At 40.9% G+C, this 21,694-nt stretch overlaps 1 protein-coding gene across 2 annotated transcripts; it reads left to right on the top strand.

The window, feature by feature from the left end:
• Positions 1-5,895: 5,895 nt before the first annotated feature.
• LOC113014950 (serine/threonine-protein kinase Sgk1) lies at positions 5,896-20,804 on the top strand. Of its 2 annotated transcripts, none has more exons than XM_026156831.1 (13): positions 5,896-6,220; positions 15,376-15,451; positions 16,227-16,302; positions 16,396-16,436; positions 16,534-16,591; positions 16,696-16,779; positions 16,869-17,000; positions 17,088-17,200; positions 17,296-17,419; positions 17,528-17,623; positions 17,713-17,868; positions 18,351-18,440; positions 18,831-20,804. In XM_026156831.1, exons 1-13 carry the CDS (start codon positions 6,193-6,195, stop codon positions 18,993-18,995), a joined length of 1,239 nt encoding a protein of 412 aa, XP_026012616.1. In that variant the 5' UTR covers positions 5,896-6,192; the 3' UTR covers positions 18,996-20,804. The 2 variants fall into 2 exon arrangements, with proteins under 2 accessions (XP_026012616.1, XP_026012615.1); XM_026156830.1 differs by lacking the exon at positions 5,896-6,220 and adding an exon at positions 14,586-14,842.
• The last annotated feature ends 890 nt before the right edge of the window (positions 20,805-21,694 follow it).

Genomic DNA, 21,694 nt, shown 5'->3' with positions numbered 1-21,694 from the left:
GAATTTTCATGGGAAACAACCTACCGTGACTCTTAAAACAACGGAGCTCAGCCCAACATACTAACACTCACATACACACACACACACTAATGCAGACTAATGTCAGAGCTTCTCCTAGCATGACCTAGCTGCTAATCAGATTAAAGATAGCAACAGGTGAGCCAGGACTGCTCGCTGAGTGACCCACTGTACAGACAGAGTGATCTCAATCCCTCACCTCCTGCTCACACGTGACTCGTCCGTCTCATCCACAGCCGACTTGGTGATCATGAAGCTGCAGGATACTGCTGAAGCAGGAAAATGGAGGACAAATGTGGCTGAGGGTCTGCAGGAAACCGAGACTTTGCAGCATACATCAGGGCTGCAAGAAACTTTATATTTATTTATCTTTCAATGTATGTTTAATGTTTTCAATGTGTTAATAATGATTCTGGGTATAAGATGAGCCTGGGAAACCCCCCACAAAATAAAAATATAATAATAGTTTCATAAATACCCATTGTCTAAAGCAGGGGTGGGGGGGACTCCAGGCCTCAAAGGCTGGTGTCCTGCAGGTTTAGATGTGTCCTTGAACCAATACAGCTGATTTAAATAGCGACATTACCTCATCAGTAAGTCTTGAAACTCTCTAGAGGCCTGGCAATGAACTAATAATGTGATTCAGGTGTTTTGACCCAGGGTGATATCTAAAACCTGCAGAACACCGGCCTTTGACGCCTGGAGTTCCCCCACCTCTGCTTTAGACAATGGGTATTTATGACTGGAGTTCCCCACCCCTGGTCTACAGTATATATATATATATATATATATATATATATATATATATATATATATATATATATATATATATATATATATATATATATATATATATGACTGGAGTTCCCCCACCCCTGGTCTACAATATATATATATATATATATATATATATATATATTAAAAAGGACATGTGCAGAGGAGGGACAGTTGATATATTGGACAAATGATGCTGAAGATGATGCTCCCAGGCATGAGGAAAGAAAGAAGACCAAAGAGAAGATTTATGTGAAGGAGGACATGGAGAGGGTTGGTGTAACAGAAGTTGATGCTAGGTTTACAGTGAGATGGAGGCAGATGATCCACAGTAAAGACCCCTAATGGTTGGGGCTGAAAGAAGAAGATGAAACAGAAGAAAAGAGAAAACACTTGAGGACCTGGTGCAAGCTAATTCTAAATATTTGTTTGTAAAAAGCCAAAATATTAATCAGTCAGCATTACATTTAACATTAGATGAACGTTGTGCAGATTACAAATCTGATTTTACTTATGCCTGTCAGTTAATTATGAAGCTAATATGAATCTGGCTAACTTAGCTTAGTGTTAAGACTGTATACATGGGGAAACGGTTAGCCTAGCTCTGTGAAACAGGAGGCTGTTCTGCTGCTGCCAATGCAATGTCTCTACAAAACAGGTAATATCTTGTTTTCTTAGGCTTTGTCCACATGCACATGGGTATTTTGGGAAAAAGTGAGTTTTCTTTCCTTTTTTGCTTTTTGCTCCCACCTAAATGATGTTTTAGATTTGCTTCTAGATTTTGATAATTATAAAAACGCCACTTGTTGCTCTTGATAGCACTTTTAATCCGTTTTTGTATCTCCATGTGGATGGAGAGATTTTTCTGTGCATCTAGATATATCTTAAATCCCTTGTGATGCCAATGATGACAAGACTGACTGAACCTCTCGAAAACATGGAAGCAAACAAGAGAAAAAAAAAAGAGTTGACTAGCAGGGATTGTTTTTAACTTTGTGATAGTTCCAAGCCAACTCTTCCTTGTTTCCCATCTTGTAAAATAACAATTCAGTAGGCTAAATGTGATGTTAACCAATTATTTTCCTTATGTATGTTTTCTGAAATGTCATTACTTTTAAACGTGTGAAGTTTGAAAAGTAACCCCAACTTTGTCTTTTAAAGAAAAACAAAGCACATTTTTGTATGTATTTAGTCCATTTGTTTAATATTTATGTATTTGTTCTCTGATTTTTAAAAACTCAAAACCTCAAATCATATATTCTGATAGCAGAGGATTACAGCTAGTCTTTAAAGCCTTGCTGTATCACTAAATGTTTACTAAAGACATTTTAAGGACCCGCATTACTGTGTACATTTCTCATGCAGATTTTATCTTAGTACCAGCAAATAACCTCAATTCACAAAGTGCGTCACAGTTAAGACATGATAAGAGGTAAATTTGCTTTGGATACACAGGGCTGCTGTTGTATAGTACTAAACAAATCCATTTTCTTTCCGCTCAGGGGTTGGGGAGGGGCTGGAGCTTATCTTAGGTGTCATAGGGCGCAGGCCTTGCACACGTCACCAGTCTCTCACAAGGCTAACACAGAGAGACTGAGAGCCATTCACACTCACATTCACACCCACAGCCAATCTAGAATCACCAGTTAACCTAACTTGGATAGCTTTGGACTGTGGGAGGAAGCTGGAGCCCCTGCGGAGAGCCCTCGCAGGCACAGGGAGAGACTCCTCATAATCAGCTGGAGGGTTCAACTCCCAGACCTTCTTACTGTGACAGCACTGCCAACCATGCCACAACCCACAAATCCACAAAACCATTAAAAACACTTGACCGTGTTGATGGAGTTTTCCAGTCAAGCAAAAACAGAAAATCATACTGTCTTTCTGGAAAAGTCAAGTAAACAACAACCTTTTGTTTTCCTCATTGGTGAAACACTTGACTCCTCGACAATGAAAGCAAAGATTGTCCGTGACAAACAGTCACATGTCTGACATCCAGCCACATAATCAGCCTTTTCCTTCACTGACTCATATCGTTATGCTTCCTCTGCTCACACTCTGCCCTAATAGAAATTACACGCGAATCTGTCCAGTCACAAATCGCTGTGTTGGTGATGATTCTCGATTTCAGACTTATTATCATGAAGCATTCAGGCTGAGACTTTGTCTTCAAAGAAACCATCCATGTGGCCTTTTCTCAAGCTACATGATACCAGTCTGTATTTATTTTCACTTTCCCTGTGAACTATGTTGTGGAGGTGATGAGCAGGCTGAGAAAATATGTTTGTTGGCAAAGTGCATTCATTCGAGCAGAGGGCGGTGGATATAAAACGAGTCAGGCAAAGCTCACTTCTCTCTTTTGAGCATAATTTGAATGCAAACATTTGTAAACTTTCTCCGACCTCTCATGGCTTTGAAATTTAAATGTCGCTCATCAGCTGGTGGTGGGTGAAGTTTTTGTTTGCGTGAAGTCGAGTTCAGCAACAGGGCACGAATCTGTGCATCAGATGCTTTCTGTTCTGTATCATTAGAGGCAGAATGAGCGAGCTGCGAAATGTGTCACATAATAAATATGCAACTTCATTTAAGCCTCGTTTTTGGACGGCGGTTGTTCTTCTTAACAGCGATGCAGATTGTTTTCACACAGTCGTCACGCTCCCGCCTCCTGACTGTGAAGGTTTCGACAGTTTCTCAGAGGGGGTATCAAAAAGTAACATTTGATATGCATGAGGATTTTTGTGTCAGAATCAGAGAGAAGAAGCTCTTTCTCCATACCTCTAGTAATCTCACTTAATAATAATTACAGTTTTCCTTCCTCTGCACCGTATAACTAACAGGATAAACCGTGTATTTTCCAGGTTAAGCCAGCTTAGCGCTCCTTCCAACTTGCTGCAGTCAAATCTCTTTGCAGGAGAACACTGCTACAGTACCCTGGACTCCACCTGAATACATTTTCAGCCCAATCTCACAGCAGAATGTAAAAAAGCAACAACAAAGCAGTGTATTCACTCATTAGCATAGGCACCAGCTGTCACATGACAAACACAAGCACTCTGAAACGAATGTGCTTGAATGTCTGCAACACTTTTCTTTCCTTAAACCAAACCAAGAAGTTTTATTGCCTAAAATTTAACCTAACCGAGAAGTTTTGGTGTTTAAATCGAAGAGAAGTACAAATAATACCAAAGAAAATGTAAAAATGATCATTTCCACTGGAACATGAACTGTCATCTCTTTTGTCATCGACCCCTCCTTCTGGCAAATGTGGGTTTCTGTGCCCTATAAAACTGGAAAAACTTCCAGCTTTATTACACATTGACACGAATCAATAGATATGAGATCACACTGATGAAATATCAGCTGCATGTAAATACAAAAGGAAACTGATGTCTGGCTGTTGTTCATCCTGAATCAATTTACTTTTGCCAATTTTTTCTCCCAAGAAAAAAGTCACAAGTAGGTTAACCTCCAGGTCTCTTTGTATTTGTGACCAACCTATCTGTAAGTCCCAGGTCTGCAGCTCCATTCAAAGTAGCTTCTAGAAACAGGTGACAAATTAACCCCCTGGGGCCTCCTTAGTCTTACGAAACAAGAGAATCACTGTGTTCATAAGCTTGTTTGTTAACTGAGCTCCTGAGCTGTAAGTTTAAGGAACCTGTTTATAGTGATATGTTAACTGCATACACGCGTGTTTGTCATGTATGTTATACTGAAAAATACTTTTTTTTTTTAAGTAAAACGAAAACAGTGGTCAGAAAATGAGAAGAGACAACACAATGTCGGTTGATGTTCTTAATGAGAATCAAATGATATGCCGTGACCTTTACAGTCGCCCATTTGTTTGTTGGCACCTTTGCAGGATTTTCCCAAAGCATCTCAGACAAGATTCAAACAAATCAGTGTGTTTTGGGAATTATACCATTTCATCCATCTAGGAGAGTTTAGGAGACACACAGTGCAAGTTTTTTACTTTATTTTTTCACCCACGTGTATTCCCATATGGAAAAGAAATAGTAAAAACATATATCATTTACTCATGAACGTGGCCACTTTCTCATTACTTTCATATTTTTTTTTAGTAAGTATACAAAACATACAAGTTTCATTATATCATTTTTCAAGGGATCTTATATGTGTTTTCACTCTTGTATGCTTTTCATACAAGTTTCATACAAGACAGATAAAAACTTTTTAAGATTTATATATATCTTTTCCATATGGGTTTACTTCTGTCTTGTACTTTGCATTTTGCATTTTGATACTGCAGGTCGAACTGAAACATAATCTAATCTTAGCAGGACTCGTTTGAATACATAGAATTGGATCCAGGCACATAAAGACACTAATAAAACCACACTTCTTCATTTTCTTACTCTTCCATTACCTTCTTTAGCTCACCAGAATGTGATCACCTTAAGCTAAAACCAACTTTAGTTTGTTAGTACTCATATTTCTATCATGATGTTTGTTTGTTTTTTAAAATTAGCAGCAGTTACGCTCACTGAACTGCAACGCTTTCTTAAATGATCCAAAGTAAGAGATTTGTTGAGTGTAAATTTATTACAGTATGACTGCAGCTCACTCCTCCCAAAGCAAATCATAATTCACCGCAGCACTTTACTGACAGAGAAACAGTGTTACTCATCAGTGATGCTGTTGTTGCTGCTGTATCTCAACCCCCACATGCTTCACTCCTCACCACACAGCACTCATTGTTTGTGATGATAACCTAGAGCTCAAGGCTAACAAAACAATCATGGCTGTCAGTGTGACTAACCAGGTCTTTTTATCCCCCAAAATCCTGAGAGGCAGTAAGTGACAGAGGCAGAGGAGGCTGATGGGGAGTGAATACATCACTCCTGCAGTGGTGGCCAATTAAAAGCAAGTTTAAACCCCTCTCTGTCCTCGCTCTGTATTCCTCAGGTGGTTCCCATGTCATGGAGACTGGTTTCCCCTCCGGCGGGACTCCCGTCCTCACGGGAGCTGTAACCAGACACCTGCCTTTGTGTTGTTCGATGCTCTTCAGGTAGATAAAAGAACAGCCAAGGGTGGAGGAGGTGAGGTTAGAATTGGGGATGCGTGTAGAGGGAGAGGAAAGGAAGGTGCGTCACAGATCTTTGGTTACAGCTGTTTGCAGGCTGTGCGATAAGAGGAAGAAACAGCACAAGAGGCAGAGAGAAGAGGGAAGTGCAGCGCTGAAAGTTATTTGTCTGTGAATCAATGACTTTTGTGAGCACAGCTGCAGTGGGAGCCGTTGACAAGTAGACAGATACGGAGAGGGAGGAATATTTACAGGAGCACTGCATCTCTCTCAATCACCTGGGCGCTCTGCAGCAGACAGACAGCCATTCATCAGAGACTCTCTCCTGATATCACATCTAATCAAACACTTAGGAGGACATGAAGACCGGCAAGAAATCCTTCATAGGTAGGTGCTCCTTTAATTCACTGTCTCAGAGTATCTGGGGAAAAATGTGCAGTCTCTCAGCAGCACAGCAGAGAGAGGGGGGGATGCACCATGAGACAAGCAACTTTTACAGCTCAGTCATCTAAATACTATCCTCCCTGCTTTTTCAATCACCGTTCTATCTTTTTTGACTCCTTATTAAGTCGTCGTATCTCTGCTCCTTTATCATTCCCTCGGAGTGCTTTGACGTCACGGTCTCTAGTTACATAAGATATTAGATGAACAATTCAAAGACACTGTATAGCACTCTTCTGTATAACTTCGCACATTATCTGGTTTATTTTCACGATGCCCACATCAGAGTCTCTCACCTTCTCTCTGCAACAGCCGTACATCTCATCTCATTTGTCACCTGAGAGGATAAAAGCTGCTGCTGGGCCTTGGTTTTGTAACTCGGACCAAGGATCAGATGATTCAGGTGTTTTGTGATAGCCTGAAAAACAGTTTGGGGCCCACACAGTTATTAAACCTTAAAGGGATAAGAAAATAGACCCTTTTTTTCCCCTAAGAGTTGGATGTAATGTAAGAAGCTGCAAGCGGCAGATGGTTAGTTTAGTTTGGCATAAAGACTAGAAAAAGAGGAGACAGAAGGCCTCTGGCAAAAGGTAATAAAATCTGCCTGTAAGCGCCTCTAAAGCTCCCTCAATAACACACTACATTTCTCTGTTTAATCAACGCAAAAGCAAACTATAAAAATGTAAGTTATGATCTCACATCATACAGAAAACCTCAACTTGTTTTTTATCTGCAACAACATGAAGACAAGAGACATGAAATTTATGACTATGACATCACTATCATAAAAAAATACACAGTCCAGGAAATCCCCCTTTGGTTTGTGTTCAAGCTAAACAAATGAGATGTATTGTGTTAACAGGTGTGCTTCAAAGCTGCTGTTAGGCACCATTTGTTACATCTGGAAAGAACCTAGCAGGACAGAATATTCAATACAGATATTTTCTCAAAGCTTCCATTGTTATAAAACCTGGATGTTCCAGATGTGACCAAAAATGGTCCCTATAAGAGATTGAAACTCTCTCAGAGCTGAGAATCAGACTACAACCTTGAGTTTTCAATAAAAGAATCCACAGGGTCCAATCCAGAGGGAGAAGAAGGTGTAACGGGTCAGGAGTGTGACCAGGAGGATGCTCGTTGTTTTCTTAAACATTCAAACGATCGTCCAGCATAATTTATCTCGTGGGGTCAGACAGTCAGCTTTGAGTTGTAGTGCAGTGTGTCATTGTGTCACGGCACACAGTTTCTTTAGTCGCAGAAACACAACCAGTTACTACTGGGCTCTCTATGACTTTGTCATCGTCTTCAGAAAGGCTTGCTGTTTGGACACAGTGAAGGGGTCACATATTAGAATAATGCTATTCTCACTACTTCAAACGGCATTTTAAAGCAGCGGGGTGCAAACTATTTAATAGTGTTTTGAAAACCATTTTCAAAGCCAGACACTAAATTTTACTTCCCTCGGTGTGCTTTAGATCGGCTCTGTGAGAATTTGCTTGATTTACAGGCATCTTTAGCAGAGTTAGAGCAGGTAATTGGATCAGTCTTTAGCTGTCACATAATTGAAAACCATCTGGTTTTACCTGCATCCATAAAACTCCCTGAAGCTCTCATCTAATGTCAGTGTAATTTAATTTCCAACTTTCAGCTAAGATCAGTCGTCTAAAGACTTAGACGGTCCTGCTCTTATCTCTTTAATGACAGCACTGTGTTCCCTAAACTCATCCAACCTGCTTTGTCGTTGCCTGATGGTTAATCTGAAAATCTTTTTAACATACGGAACAACTCTGTTTGGTATTTTGGTAAAAAAAATAAGTATTGTACAGCCTGCCACTAATTTTTACTTCCCTCTTTGTGGTTTCGATCATCTCAGTGAGAATTTGTTTGATATAAAGGCATCTTTAGGAGGCTTAGAGCAGACTGGATTGATCTTAAAGAAGCTCTTAGGTAACTGAAAATTGTTCTGTTGAATAAATAAAACCAATCAAGCTTTAGTTTGCCTACATGCAAGTTCATCTGGAAAGTCCTTTAATGTCAGCTGCTCAGTAAATTTGTAAAGCAAACATATGCAGTCACACAGACACTGTTTTCAGATTATCCATGTCTTGGCACCATTTCAAATGCCTGACGCTGACCAACGTCACCATCTAAATCACTTCACTCACTTAATTAATTGCTTTGGTTTCATCGAAGATTCGATTGATTTCCACTAGATATCTTCCAAATGAATAACTGACCTCATGAGTAGACTTACAAAGCCATAAACCACTGATCATAAACTGGATCAAATGAATACCACGGCAGTGAGTAAGCTTTATTTGTTTCTGGGGTATCCTAGAGACGTTACCCTTCACTGGCCAAACTGAGCTGAGAGCTTCTTTAGAAACGTGGCTGCTTTTTATATGAAATATGTTTCATATTATTATGATCCAGGGCAAAAACAGAGAAAAGGGAACTGCGTACAGTAACGGAAGTCACCACCAGCCACTGATTCATGATGTTTGGCTCACACAGATGCTGTAGTTAGTGAATGACAGTCTGGTGGTCTGAATGAAAATGGCTCCTGGGTCTTTATTTCTGTCTGCTTCCTTTTTTTCTTTCTAAATTGAGTTTCTAACATGTGAGAAAACACATGTTAGAAGAGAGAACATAATGAAAAAAGTCTTTCTGCTATCATTATAGTAATTACAGCAATAACCGCAGTCACATTATGGAAATTAATAGAGGCTTTGCAGCTCCAAATAGGCTGGATCTTCCTACTTGCTTGGCAGCAAATTAAAGTAATGTATTATGGAACAGTTTGTGTGTCTGAGTCATCGCAAAAGAGAGCAAACATTTCTCTTTTTTAACTGATGAAGCAGGCGCATGAGCAGCTGTCTAATCCCCCGTGGAGGGTAGAAAAATAAAAAACACTTCTCATCTACTGCCCGGGAATTCAAACGCGAAACAAAGAGCGAGTAATTCTAACTCCAGATTTATCAGCCAAAATCTGCTCCCACTCGCAGGGGCCCGGGGGCTGCACTGCGACGCAGTCGGGCTCGACCACCACCTCCGGTCTGGCTCTCTGCGGGTCTCTGTGTGAGTAATACTAGGTGCCAGAATGATGCAGATGACACAGAAAAGAGGAACTGGAGGAGGAGAGAAGAGATTTTAGCAGAGATCTGTTTTCAACTGAGTGCCAAGGCTGCCATGACTGCGTGGGTGTGAATAACACAAGGCCATGATTGCTCCTCAGAGCTGGTCAGCGATTGTAATTTGGGTTCTCCATCCTCATTAGCCTTCCTGCCAGCGCTATGGGTGGTCACCAAGGACCTGTTTGCCTCTATGACTCATTCATCCACCTTCTGCTGCTTCCTACCCACTACTCTGGTAGTAAGCAGCCAGCCGAGAGTCCAGGTTGAACCTTACTATTATATTTGAAGCACTGAAATATATTTTTAATGATTTTCTGGACTGATTGATGTTTGTTTGCTTGTTTGGCTCGTACAACATTTCAAAAATTCAGAGATATATTCAAAACAGAAAAATGTTTCCAATGTAGAGGCTTAAATGTACTGCAATTTTTATTCAACACAAGTATGTTAACTCAGTGGGTCATAATTATATTTACATTTTATCTTGCATTGACACAATAATAACTTTAAATTTAGCTGTTTAAAAGGCAGAGTCCTTGGAGACTACTGCAAACATGTGGATGGAAAATATCCCATGTTTTGTGATGGTTTAAATTTCTTTAAATGACACGATATTCACAAATATTTACATAGTTTAGAAGCTCTGAGGTCTTGAATTGTCAGTCAGATGTAACTGTAAGAGTGAAACAAGGACTTTCTGAGTTACCCTTTGTTCTATTAGCGTCTCGAACTCCAAGCCTGTCTCGGGTTCACTTCCTTTTTGACTATTTTAACTACTCATCTGTCAGGATACAGAAAACTACACACAGTTTCTCCTTTATCCATGAAACTCCCTGAAACTCTCATCTAATGTCATATTTCCAGCTTTTTAGCTTTGTTCGACTTCAGTTCTTACAGTCCTGCTCTTATTTCTGAAATAACTGGACTAAATGTGTCCCCTGAACTCACCGATACTCACACTTCCTTTGATGTTCTGAGATGTTTAATCTGAATATATATAACTTTACAGAAGCTGTTTGCAAGAGCTTTATTTTGAGACCTCAGCACAAGCTAAAATACTGTGATCTGGATTATTCAACACAATTGGATATGAACTTTAAAGTCTTTTCATGCATTTAAGGAACTCAACAATGACTTCTTAGTTCTAAGGAGGGTTTTTGACTGCAAAATCCATTTTGCAAGAACAATAGCCCGTCCCTGCTGACCGACTATCAACATGGGAAGTCTATAGATGGAGGTGAATAGGTCTCCTTGGCAACACCAAACTTTGTGTCTTGTGTGACCTGTATGATAGCCTCTGCAAGTGCACTGGATGAGAGCGCTTGAGCAATCCGGAGACAAAGGCAACCATTATAAGCCTTCAGCTACAGAAAGCTTGAGTTTTCATTCCTCATGATCTTATTGACTGAAGGCTCTCTTTTAGTCTTCTTGGCTGCAACTAAACTAAAGAGTGATTATGAGCTTTTAGAGGCGGGGCAAAAGTGCAACACTGTTTACAATATGAGAAAAAAACTAAGAAAATACAAAAGAATATTCATCTTTTCATCAGCAAGGACCACAAACTCAAAGACAATTAGACAACATTTTTTGATAGAAGATGGCAGGTGGATGGCCAGCACCAACCTAGGCCTCACCGAGGATCGATGGTGGCTCATAGGTCAGGCAGGTGCCAATAAGAGAGAGTGACAAAGTGAGAGAGAGGGAGGGTTGGGCTGGGAATGAGAACATACAGATTTGTGGGGCAGGAAGGATTTTGCAGACTTATGACTGGAAAAGGAGCATATGACGTTCCGGTGAATTACCTCCATTATTTGAGGTTTTCTGGAAGTGAAAATCATCAAATTAAATAAAAACTCAATTAACCTTCCAGCCCTGATCTCTGGAAAGTCAGCTGAATGACACAGAGGATCACCACACCAGATACGGGCCTGAATGGTTATATCACTCAAAATAACTTTCTGACATGCAGCACCTTTAAGAAATTACACCTTTTATCTCTTTGCGAAGCACTAAGAATAGAGTTCAAAAAGGTTATGCTCAAAGTCATATTTTATTTAGTTACCTTCGTTCGAGTACCTTTAAATGAGTTTTAGTTACTACTCGGCCTCTACCCTAAAGATCTGGTTTCATTTTGTCTCATGTGAGGCTCAAACTGGGGCAGGTGTTTGATGCAGCGCACAAGCCAATTTGACAAAAGCAGTACCACGCTGAGGCTGGGAAGTTATCGTCGATGCCACCCCGTGAGAGCTGGAAAGCCTTTTAGTGGAACGGCTGGCAGGTGCCTCACACGACTGCTTGTCAGCGAGTGGAAATTTTGCCTGTCTGCTCAGCATCAATCACACGATTGGACAGAGTGATGGAAAGCAGGGCAGCCTGTGTGAAAGTGCTAAATAAAACCTGATTAATCTGTCATGTGACAGAAGGTAACGCCGGTGGAGAGACAGAAAGAAACTCGGTCATACGAATCCTTGCAGAGCGATGATGAAATAATATACTTGAATAATTCACAGAAAGTCTACACGAGGGGAGGGGAACCCCATCATTCCAAGCCAGGGAGAGGTGTTGGTGTCCCGTAATCAGATCCACTGTGTTTCTGTGTGTAAACAGAACCGAAGCTGAGCTGTGTGTGTTTGCTTCGGTAGCCATCCAGGGTTTGATCTGTCATACTGCCAGCTGGCTCTGAGCTACTTTCTGTTTGGGCCCCTTCAAATAAAGCACCCCACTTCCCTTTTCTCTTAATACATGAACTGGTCCTGAGGAGTCTCACTTCCTTTAAATGATGCATGACTGTCACATTGTCAAAAGGGACAAAAACAGAGGAGTTTCCCACTGACACATCTCAGCTGAATGAATCCTAATCTTACCGAAACAGATGTTTATCACAGCTGAGGGGAAGTAAGCGCTTAGTCTTAAAGTGAAGTACAAGTCAGCAGCCTATAAAGTGAACAGTTAATCAAAGGAAAATTTTAAATTCTGATCATAAAATCATAGTTTTAGTCAATTTTCTGTGAATATGCTCAATATTTACTGTTCAAAACTGAAAGCTTGATGGTTTAGGTTGTTATTTTTTTGATAATAAAAAAAACCAAGTGGTCCACTTGGACTGCAGGAAATTGAAAAAGGATATTTAATCAGTATTTTCTAATAAATACTAATTTGCAGATTAACCTGTGAGAGCTAACACATCTCAGGGTTATTTCATTTGGTAAGAGAAAGGGATGTTTTTGGTGTTAACAGCAATGATTAGTTCAAAAGCCACGAATTATATTCTGATTGGATCCAAGGTTCATATGCTTGACTACCATCGATGACGACTTACATCTCGTGGTGTTAATCAGTACCAGAGTGTAAACTACTCCTCACGTTGGAAATGTCACTCAAGTAGAAGTAAAGTCATTTTTACACACCAATACAACAGGAGATGGCCTCATGAGACACGTTCGCAGTACTGAAAATACTCAGTGCGGTTTAGTTAGGGGCTTCCTGCACACATTACACCCACTCACATACTGTGAATTCACTGCACAATTACGCTTTTTACTCTCACGTGGGTGGAATCGGACGTCACACAGACTTTGCAGTGGCAGGTTAAAAACAACAACGTTTAATGCCCGCCTCAGCTATGCATTTCCATTCAAAGCCCGGAGCTACAGTGCACATTTGCATTTTTCTGTATGACTTTATCAGTCTCTCACGTTGTTGTGGAGGAATTTTAGCCCACTCTACTTCAGCTCATTGAGGTCTGCAGGCATTCATTTATGCACAGCTCCCACTGCAGCACTTCAGTCAGATTAAGGTCTGGACTTTGACGGGATCATTGCATCACGTTAAGTCTTTTCTTTTTCACTAATTTTGTTTTGATTTTCTCCAGTTGCATGATCCAATTTCATCCGTGTTTCAACTGACAGACAGATGGCCTCAAGAATACTTTGGTATTCCAAGGAGTTTGTGGTCAACTGGATGACTGGAAGGTTCCCAAGTCCTGTGGCTTTAAAACAAGCCCAAATCATCACCTCTCCACCGCCATACTCCACAGCTTGTATGAGGTGTTTTGTTTTCACCAAATATGGTGCTGTGCATTAGTGCCTTACATCTCCACTTTGATCTTGTCTGACCAAAGGACATTGTTCTGGAAGTCTCATTCAGGTGCAGCTTTGCAAACATAAGCCCTGCTGCCACTGAATACATGCTGTTTTGCATTGCAACATCATTGCTATCACTCAGTGAGAGATTAAATGACACTTTCAATCAGCAGATACCTATTAATGTCAACACTTCCTGGAAAATTTGCATGCACTCACCTTCCTTGCTGGGCCGTGTATACCCATCTGCATTATGGCACGGTTATGTAATTATATAACAGGGTTAGTGGACCACATCTGTGATAGCTGGACCCATCACTGCTTAAGCTCAGATGATCATGATGTCAAATGTTATTTCTCTGAATTTATATAATTATCGTGCAAAGTCACCTTCATAACTCCAACCTTGTGTGTGTGCCGTGAGCAAGGTCGTGGGCTACACTTTTTACTTGGAGTGAATTACTTAGAATGAGAGAAGCAGGGAGATTTCTGGAAACTTCTTTGCTTTAAATAGAAGACTGTCTGCAGCCATGCAGTATTTTTCCTTCTTTTTTCCCCTGTGCACTTTATGGCTTCATCACCTTTTTGTTGGTTATTGGGATCACGCACTGCAGCTGTTGCAGGCTGAGGGTGAAATGCAGCAGTCGTGACATACATTTCTGCATACCCTCAGAAGATGAAAGCGTTGCAGCAGGGGGAAAACGGGAGCTGCTGCCACATGATTTCACAAGACCATTCCTGGGATTGCACTTCTTCCTCTCCTTCTCCTTCTCCATAATAACTGGCGATAATCCCTTTTGTGCCTGTGGTGCTAACAGCCAGTTTGGAGATTTTCCATTGAGAGAAAATAAGGAGGGGGGGTTGGAGGAGGAGGTGCTGGTGGTGGGAGTGTGGTAGGGGGTGCTTTCACCCACCTCCTCCTCTTCCTCCTCCTCCTATGCGGTGGGCTCTCTCGTCATTCCCCCCACCTCGCCTCCTGCAGGCAGAATATGGCTGCAGCGGAATCCCGTGACGTCACGAGACTGTTGCCGTGGAGACGACGGTGACGAAAACGGGGCGTCACCTCCTGATACCACGTGGTCCCCCTATAAGCTACATTGGCTGGCTCGAGCAGCGGCAGTTCAGAGCGGAGCGCGGACGATTGGAGTTCAGTCTGCGCGTTTGATGCCACATAAAAAACCAACGGTAGCTAACGGTTAGAGGACCAGGACCACAGAGGAAATATCACTGCATCTTTTTGCTTCATATTTTTAAACTTTTGGATATTTATTTATCGCTGAACATGGCCGTGACTGAAGCTGGATGTGATCTAACTTACTGCAAAATGAGGGGAATTGTAGCTGTTCTCACTGGTGAGCCTAAAAAATGACACTTGTTTTTACAACGCTACCCAAATATCCATCACTAAATTAAGCTGTAAATTACAACAAATTACGCCTGTCTTTTAAATTATTTTTAGTAATAAAAATCAGATGTAAATTAATTAATTGAAAAGATTGTTTTTTATTTATTTTGTTCTGCATTTAAATGTTGGAAAATTCAAACCTGGACATAAGCGAAAGCGGTATGGAAATCTGAATAAATATGTCAAATCGGGTTATTTGTGTTGTAATAAGGATTTGTGATGGAAAATGCTTTGTTGGCCGCCACTGTTGGTATCTGAATGAATGACCCAAGTGGTTGCATAACCTATAAGCCCGCAACATAAGAGGTCTATACACACTACACGCAAGCCTACACTGGAAATGCGATATTTAAAACTCACAAATTGCGGATTAGGACTCAAACACAGATTTTTTTTTTCTCTCTAATGAGAGAGAATTGTTTGGATCACGATTCACGATTGGATCATACTAACATAAAGGGGTTCCCTCTTTTTCTGCAGCTTTCATCAAGGAGAGAAAAATGGGTCTGAATGACTTCATCCAGAAGCTGGTGTCTACTCCACATATCTGCCAACAGTGAGTATTCACATTTTAAAATAAAATAAACAAATAGAGATGGTTGGAAGTGTAAGCTTTTGGTTTTGAAAATTGACCTTTAAGTGAGGGCACAAAGAACATCTCTCTTGGCTCCAGTTACTTCCTGGATTTCAGCTTCTAGTGTTTATTTCTAACTGCTATCCCATTCGTGATTAGTGCGCACAGGTCCCGACCAATCCAATCAGCCACCTGGGTTTAGCAGGACATTCTGTTAAAAGCATAATCTGGGTCCAAGAAGCCAAGTTAAGAATAGTTCTTTCATGACAGGCTTGCTAACAATCTCACCACTGCATAATCACCTCTCAAGCAAATCCCCTGTGTTCCCTTGACAAGGATAAACCTGTAATTCAATTATTACATGATACATGGCTTGGCCCGTGACACAGGTCAGAGTGGGGTGGGGTGGGAAAAAGACAAAAAAAAACCCCAGGTGTTGCATCTGACCTCTCCAGATGCTCCAGGAGGGCATCTGAGCTGGACCCCTGAGTCCTGCAGAGCAGGCTGAACCCTGTCGTTGCGGATCAGTAGCTTAAGGTTTTCTCAGACAGGTTGAGCTTTGACAAGCCTTGGTGAACTTGACCTGTCTGGAAGTTTCAGACAGTCATTGGAGTCGCACCCACGCAGAGGACATCCATTCAGCTTCTCAGTTTCAGAAACCTCTTAAGAAATCTCAAATCCAATCATCTGTGCTGAATAAAAACCAGGTGAAGTCAGAATCCTCCGTATGAATGAGTCTTTGTCTCTCTGTTTTCAGTGTCGAAGTTAACAACTTCCTGAAGATTGATGAGAATCAGAATGAGGAGGTCGAAAATGAACTTCCTGATAGTGATGTAAGCAGAAACTATTTACTTTCATCACAGTCTGACTCATTTTATCTGTAAAATGTGGCACTGTTGTGATCTTCCCCGTGTTGTATCTTTCAGATGTGCCTAAATTCTCAAAGTTCACTGGCTGAGGACACTCAGTAAGTATACTTCAAAGAAATCTCTATGCCACAATTTTGACAAACATAAATGAGAACAAATTATAAATGAAATTTTCTATCTTTTTCTCTTCTTTAGGATCAAACCCTGTGATTTTGACTACCTTAGAATCATTGGAAAAGGCAGCTTTGGAAAGGTGAGTCTGTCCTTGCGTGCAGCCTTTTATGTAACTGCTCTCCTCCACACATATAGGTCATCTCTGCGACTACATTACTAATGCAAATGTTTGATGGCAAACAGGTTTTACTGGCTCGGCACAAGGAGACCACCAAGTACTACGCTGTCAAAGTGTTACAGAAGAAAATCATCCTGAAGAAGAAAGAGGTAGGACCCCTCCTCTATCTATTTTCTCTCGGCTGGTAATGTGAAATGCAATGAAAACGGCATGTTATAATCCATCTTCTCTCCTCCAGCAAAAGCATATCATGGCTGAGCGCAGTGTGCTGATGAAGAACATCAAGCATCCCTTCCTGGTGGGGCTGCACTACTCCTTCCAGACTACTGACAAGCTGTACTTTGTGCTGGACTACGTCAACGGTGGAGAGGTAAGCCACAGTACGGCAGAATGAGGACAGAATATATAACCTTGTTTGAAACAGATGCTGACAGATGTTTGCTTTTTTCTACTCCAGCTGTTCTACCATCTCCAGAGAGAGAGAATCTTCCTGGAGCCCAGAGCCAGGTTCTACGCTGCTGAAATTGCAAGTGCACTTGGCTACCTCCACTCTCTGCACATAGTGTACAGGTAAAGAGTGATGCCACAGCTCCCCCTAGTGGACATCTGTAAACCTGTGCCCTGATGCATTTAGAGTAAACATTTCTTTGTCTTGTTTTTGACAGGGACCTGAAGCCAGAGAACATCCTGCTAGACTCACAGGGACACATTGTCCTAACAGACTTTGGCCTCTGCAAAGAAGGCCTTGAGCCCAACGGTACCACGACAACCTTCTGTGGGACGCCTGAGGTAAAAGATACATCTTTAGACATTTGTTCATCATTAGTATGACCTCAGTACGACTTCTGAGGAATAATGTTGGACTTGCATTGAACTTTTCTCTGTTTTTTTTCTCAGTATTTGGCTCCTGAGGTTCTCCAGAAGCAGGCGTATGACCGCACTGTCGACTGGTGGTGCCTGGGATCGGTGCTCTATGAAATGCTCTATGGACTTGTAAGTGGAAACCGGTGACTTTATGCCTTTTTAGATCTCCTGATTGTTTATACAAGATTAACACAACTCCTTTCTTTTTTTTGAAACAGCCTCCATTCTACAGTCGCAACACGGCTGAGATGTACAGTAACATCCTGCACAAGGCTCCGGTGCTCAAGCCCAACGTGTCGAATGCAGGCAGGGACCTGCTCGAGGGGCTTTTGCAGAAGGACCGCACCAAGAGGCTGGGAGGAAAGGATGACTTTGTAAGTGCACACATCACATAGAGCCCTGATTCTCAGACTGTGGGTTGCAGTCCCCTAGTGGCCTTTGCAAGTACTGCAACTGGGCTGCAAGAAGTCACCTGCTGTAAATTAAAAACATTAATCTTCAACAGTATAATTTAGTATAAAGTTGCAGTTAAGGGTTTGCATTTTTGAAAGAAATAGAACAAGTCAAAAGAAAGGGTTGGAACTGATATAATTACACAATCATTCCTCATTTTCTGACCTACTTTTGAACCCGAACTCGTCCAAAATCAAGCACAAAACAAGGAAATACTTGATCTTAGGCTTGCGTGATGATCGAAGCTGTTATTAAAGTTTTGGGTGGTCCAAAAAGGATTTTCACATATTGAAATGTGCCACAGACCTCTCAAGTCTGGGAATGGCTAACATACAGGACTGTAACAGATTGTGACACTTGTTTTCCATCACTGTGCTCATCCAGTTTCTCTTTTTTCCTTCAGCTTGAACTGAAGTACCATTCGTTCTTCTCTCCAATCAACTGGGAGGACCTGATGGCCAAGAAGATCACACCTCCATTTGTTCCATCAGTGGTATGTATTACTCATTATAATTTAATCAGAATGATGTGTTGTCCCAGAACAAGGCTATCACAGTATCACTTTCATGTTTCACTTCACGATTATAGCGAACTACATTAATGCAATATTAATTGGAAGTGCATGAGCGGCTTTAACCATAACTGTACAAAAGCATTAAAAAGAACAGTTACACAATATTTACAATATTACTGCGTCTGCTTTATTGACATCTGCTGGAAATCCAAAGCCTTTTTGTTAATGGAATAGTCAGAAATAGAAGGAAAGTCATACATCTAGTGAATGTGGACATTGTGCTTATGCTATGAAACACCCTGATATCAGTGGCAAATTCATTATTATACATGCAATTTTTCTAATGTCTTCCCCATCTTTGTGTTACAGTCTGGTCCCACGGACCTGCGACACTTTGACCCTGAGTTCACCCACCTGCCAGTGTCCTCCTCTCTTTGCACAGACACGCTGACTGTGACCAGCAGCGTCAAGGAAGCAGCCGGAGCCTTTCCTGGCTTCTCTTACGGGCCTCCAGCCGAACACTCCTTCATGTGATCGCCAACATTTCTTCCTGTCTGTCCTGAGAATGAGCAGGAAACAGGACAAAAGCGCCAGACTGTGTTGCTTTGACACATGGACCAAACTGGAGCGGCTTGTCTAGGAGGACGTTATAAGAGGATCTAACTGACAAGAACACTGAGGGATGAGGGTCAGATCTTGAGTTAGCTTGTGCATGACCAGTGTACAGATGGAGGACTCTCATGTTACAACACAGCTGGCCCTACAGACTTCTGCCTGTCTGTAGGGCATCAAACTGCAATACATATGTGCCATGTATGGATGCACGTCATGGCCCTAAAACATCTCTGATGGCTCCGGTGAAGTGACATGAAGAGAAGTGCCTGAAGTTCAAAAGGCAGTTCGGACGACAACAGCAGAGCCAGCTTTATCGGAAAAAGCAAAAACATCGAGGCAGTTTCTTTTGTTTGGACTTTTGACGAGAACGCTAGCCGTTTAAAGGTGATGCCTTCATTTCATTTCTACATATGTCCAAGCTCTGCGTTTTTCTTAATGTTCACACTGTGTTTTGTCTTCATGTGAATGCTCAATTGCACTCGAGGAAACAAGGGTCACGAAAAGTAAAGCTTATTTTGCTTGAAGCATCAGAAACTTTGGATTAGACAGCTGTATATCTCTTATTTAGCTTCATATCTCTGCTCTGAACAAAAAAAAGAAACGACAGTATCTCGATATTACGCACCTGCTAGTACTTCTTGGACCAAACAGACTCATTAAGACTTTATTTTTGACCCGTTTGTCCTCATGAACTGAACTTTTATTGTACTGTGTAGAAAAAGAAAAGAAGTTACATATATTTTATTAACCACAAACATTCACTGTTTACTAGATTATGAATAATTTCTAAATGTCGATTAGTGTATCAAAATATCCAAGTAGATTTATTTCATCCAAAGCAATATAATTTATTTTTGGGTTTTCACTTCCTTGTCATCTTCATCTAGCGACTACATTAGTTTATATCTGCTGTTTGCAAACTTTACAAAGGACTAAGGAAGAGTTCAACCAGCAATAACAGCCCCACATCAATGATAGCACATGGATACTGTATATCAATCTTATTTTAACTTAAAAGTGATTGCTGTTTTATTGCAAACACTCCAGACAAACTGTAGAGTCTATGATCACAAATGTCTGTGTATTTATGCATCATGTAGAGAAGAACTGTGAATGTCTTGTGCCTGTCCAAGGCGGCCTGATCCGTGTATAATGTATCTACATATCTCTTCCCCCTAAACCTGTTGGTTCCTTTTTCTAGAAAGATATCATTAAAAGAAAAAAGCTTAATGAACTCGGTGAGGAACCCGCTGGGTGGAGTAGGCACTGGCGTTGTTGAGCCTCGGGCCTCCTGCGTAAGATGGTTCTGGAAAGTGCAATAAAATATTGTTAACACTGAAATAATTAAATATTTTATCTCTTTTTATCAAAAGTGTAAGGCAACTTTATGCTCTGATAGTCATTATTAAGAGAGGCTTTTCACCTGAGCACGGATTACTCATGATATCTTTACTCCATTTTTTAAAATCTCCATATTTCAGGTTTCTGCATCCCCAGAAAAGAATTTTAAAGCCTGCTGAAAATAATCATACTAAAAAACAAGGCAGCACACAGCTCTAGATCATTTTCTTCCATATTTGGAAGCGTTAAGTTTCTGTTTTGTATTTTTTTTATGTATATTTATTTTCATGCCACTGCTACTGTACAAACAAGACTATTTACATGATCAACTGAAAAAACTGAACTGTAATCTGTGTCAGAAATGGCAAATAAAGTCTCTAAATCTAAGTCTCGTCTACTGATAATTTTTTTTGTATTAATGACCTAAATCTAAAAAGTAATTATTAACTGAAGATTGTAAATGATTGCATGCTGCAGGTATCTCTGCTAGAAAGAGAGAGGTTAAAGTTCACAGGAAATCTTCCAGATGTATTTACATTTTATTATAATGACATTATGGAAGCTAAATGAATAATTTTTCTACATACTGATAGCTTTTACTTTAGCTCCTTAATTCAGTTGTGCTGTGAGGATATAAACAGCAGGTGAACAGGTATCTCTTCCTTACATTTAAACTATGTCAGCAGGTGTTCTGATGAAGGAAAAATACTCAAGCCCCATTTCCTTCAGTTTGCTTCACAGGCAAATTGATCGTTGGAAACACCATCAACGGGCAAACAGGTCAGCAGCTGGCCAGACACACCTTTTTATTTTCCCTGAGCCATAGGGTCACAGGTTGAGTTTAACCTTTCCACCTGAGTCCTTTTAGCCTTTTCCCAAAGGAGAATCACAAGGATTGTGACAAAAGTATTTCCAGGCTTTCTAATCAGTTTTTAAACAAGGGACATAATTTCCTCGAGAAGAGAAAAGATTCAGATGGCCAGAAATGAGAGAAAAATAGACTTCTTCTTTCGGCTGGTCCCTTTAGAGGTTGCCACCACCTCCTCTCTGAGGTGCCTGGAGCTCCTTGTTCAGCGTGTCCACTTTCCCTCCTCTGCACATGTCAATCTCAACCGAACTTTGTCTCCAAACCCCTCAACCTGAGCTTTCCCTCTCCTTTCATTCCTCTTCTCTCCAGACTCTCTTCCACCTGCTAACTACTCTCACTACAGATCACATTACACAATTATACTGTTCACTCACACTTAAGTGCATAGTCATATATATTTCCACTCTAA

Source organism: Astatotilapia calliptera, chromosome 22, assembly GCF_900246225.1.
Source record: "Astatotilapia calliptera chromosome 22, fAstCal1.2, whole genome shotgun sequence".
NCBI lineage: Eukaryota > Metazoa > Chordata > Actinopteri > Cichliformes > Cichlidae > Astatotilapia > Astatotilapia calliptera.
This window is presented reverse-complemented; position numbering and strand designations above follow the sequence as displayed.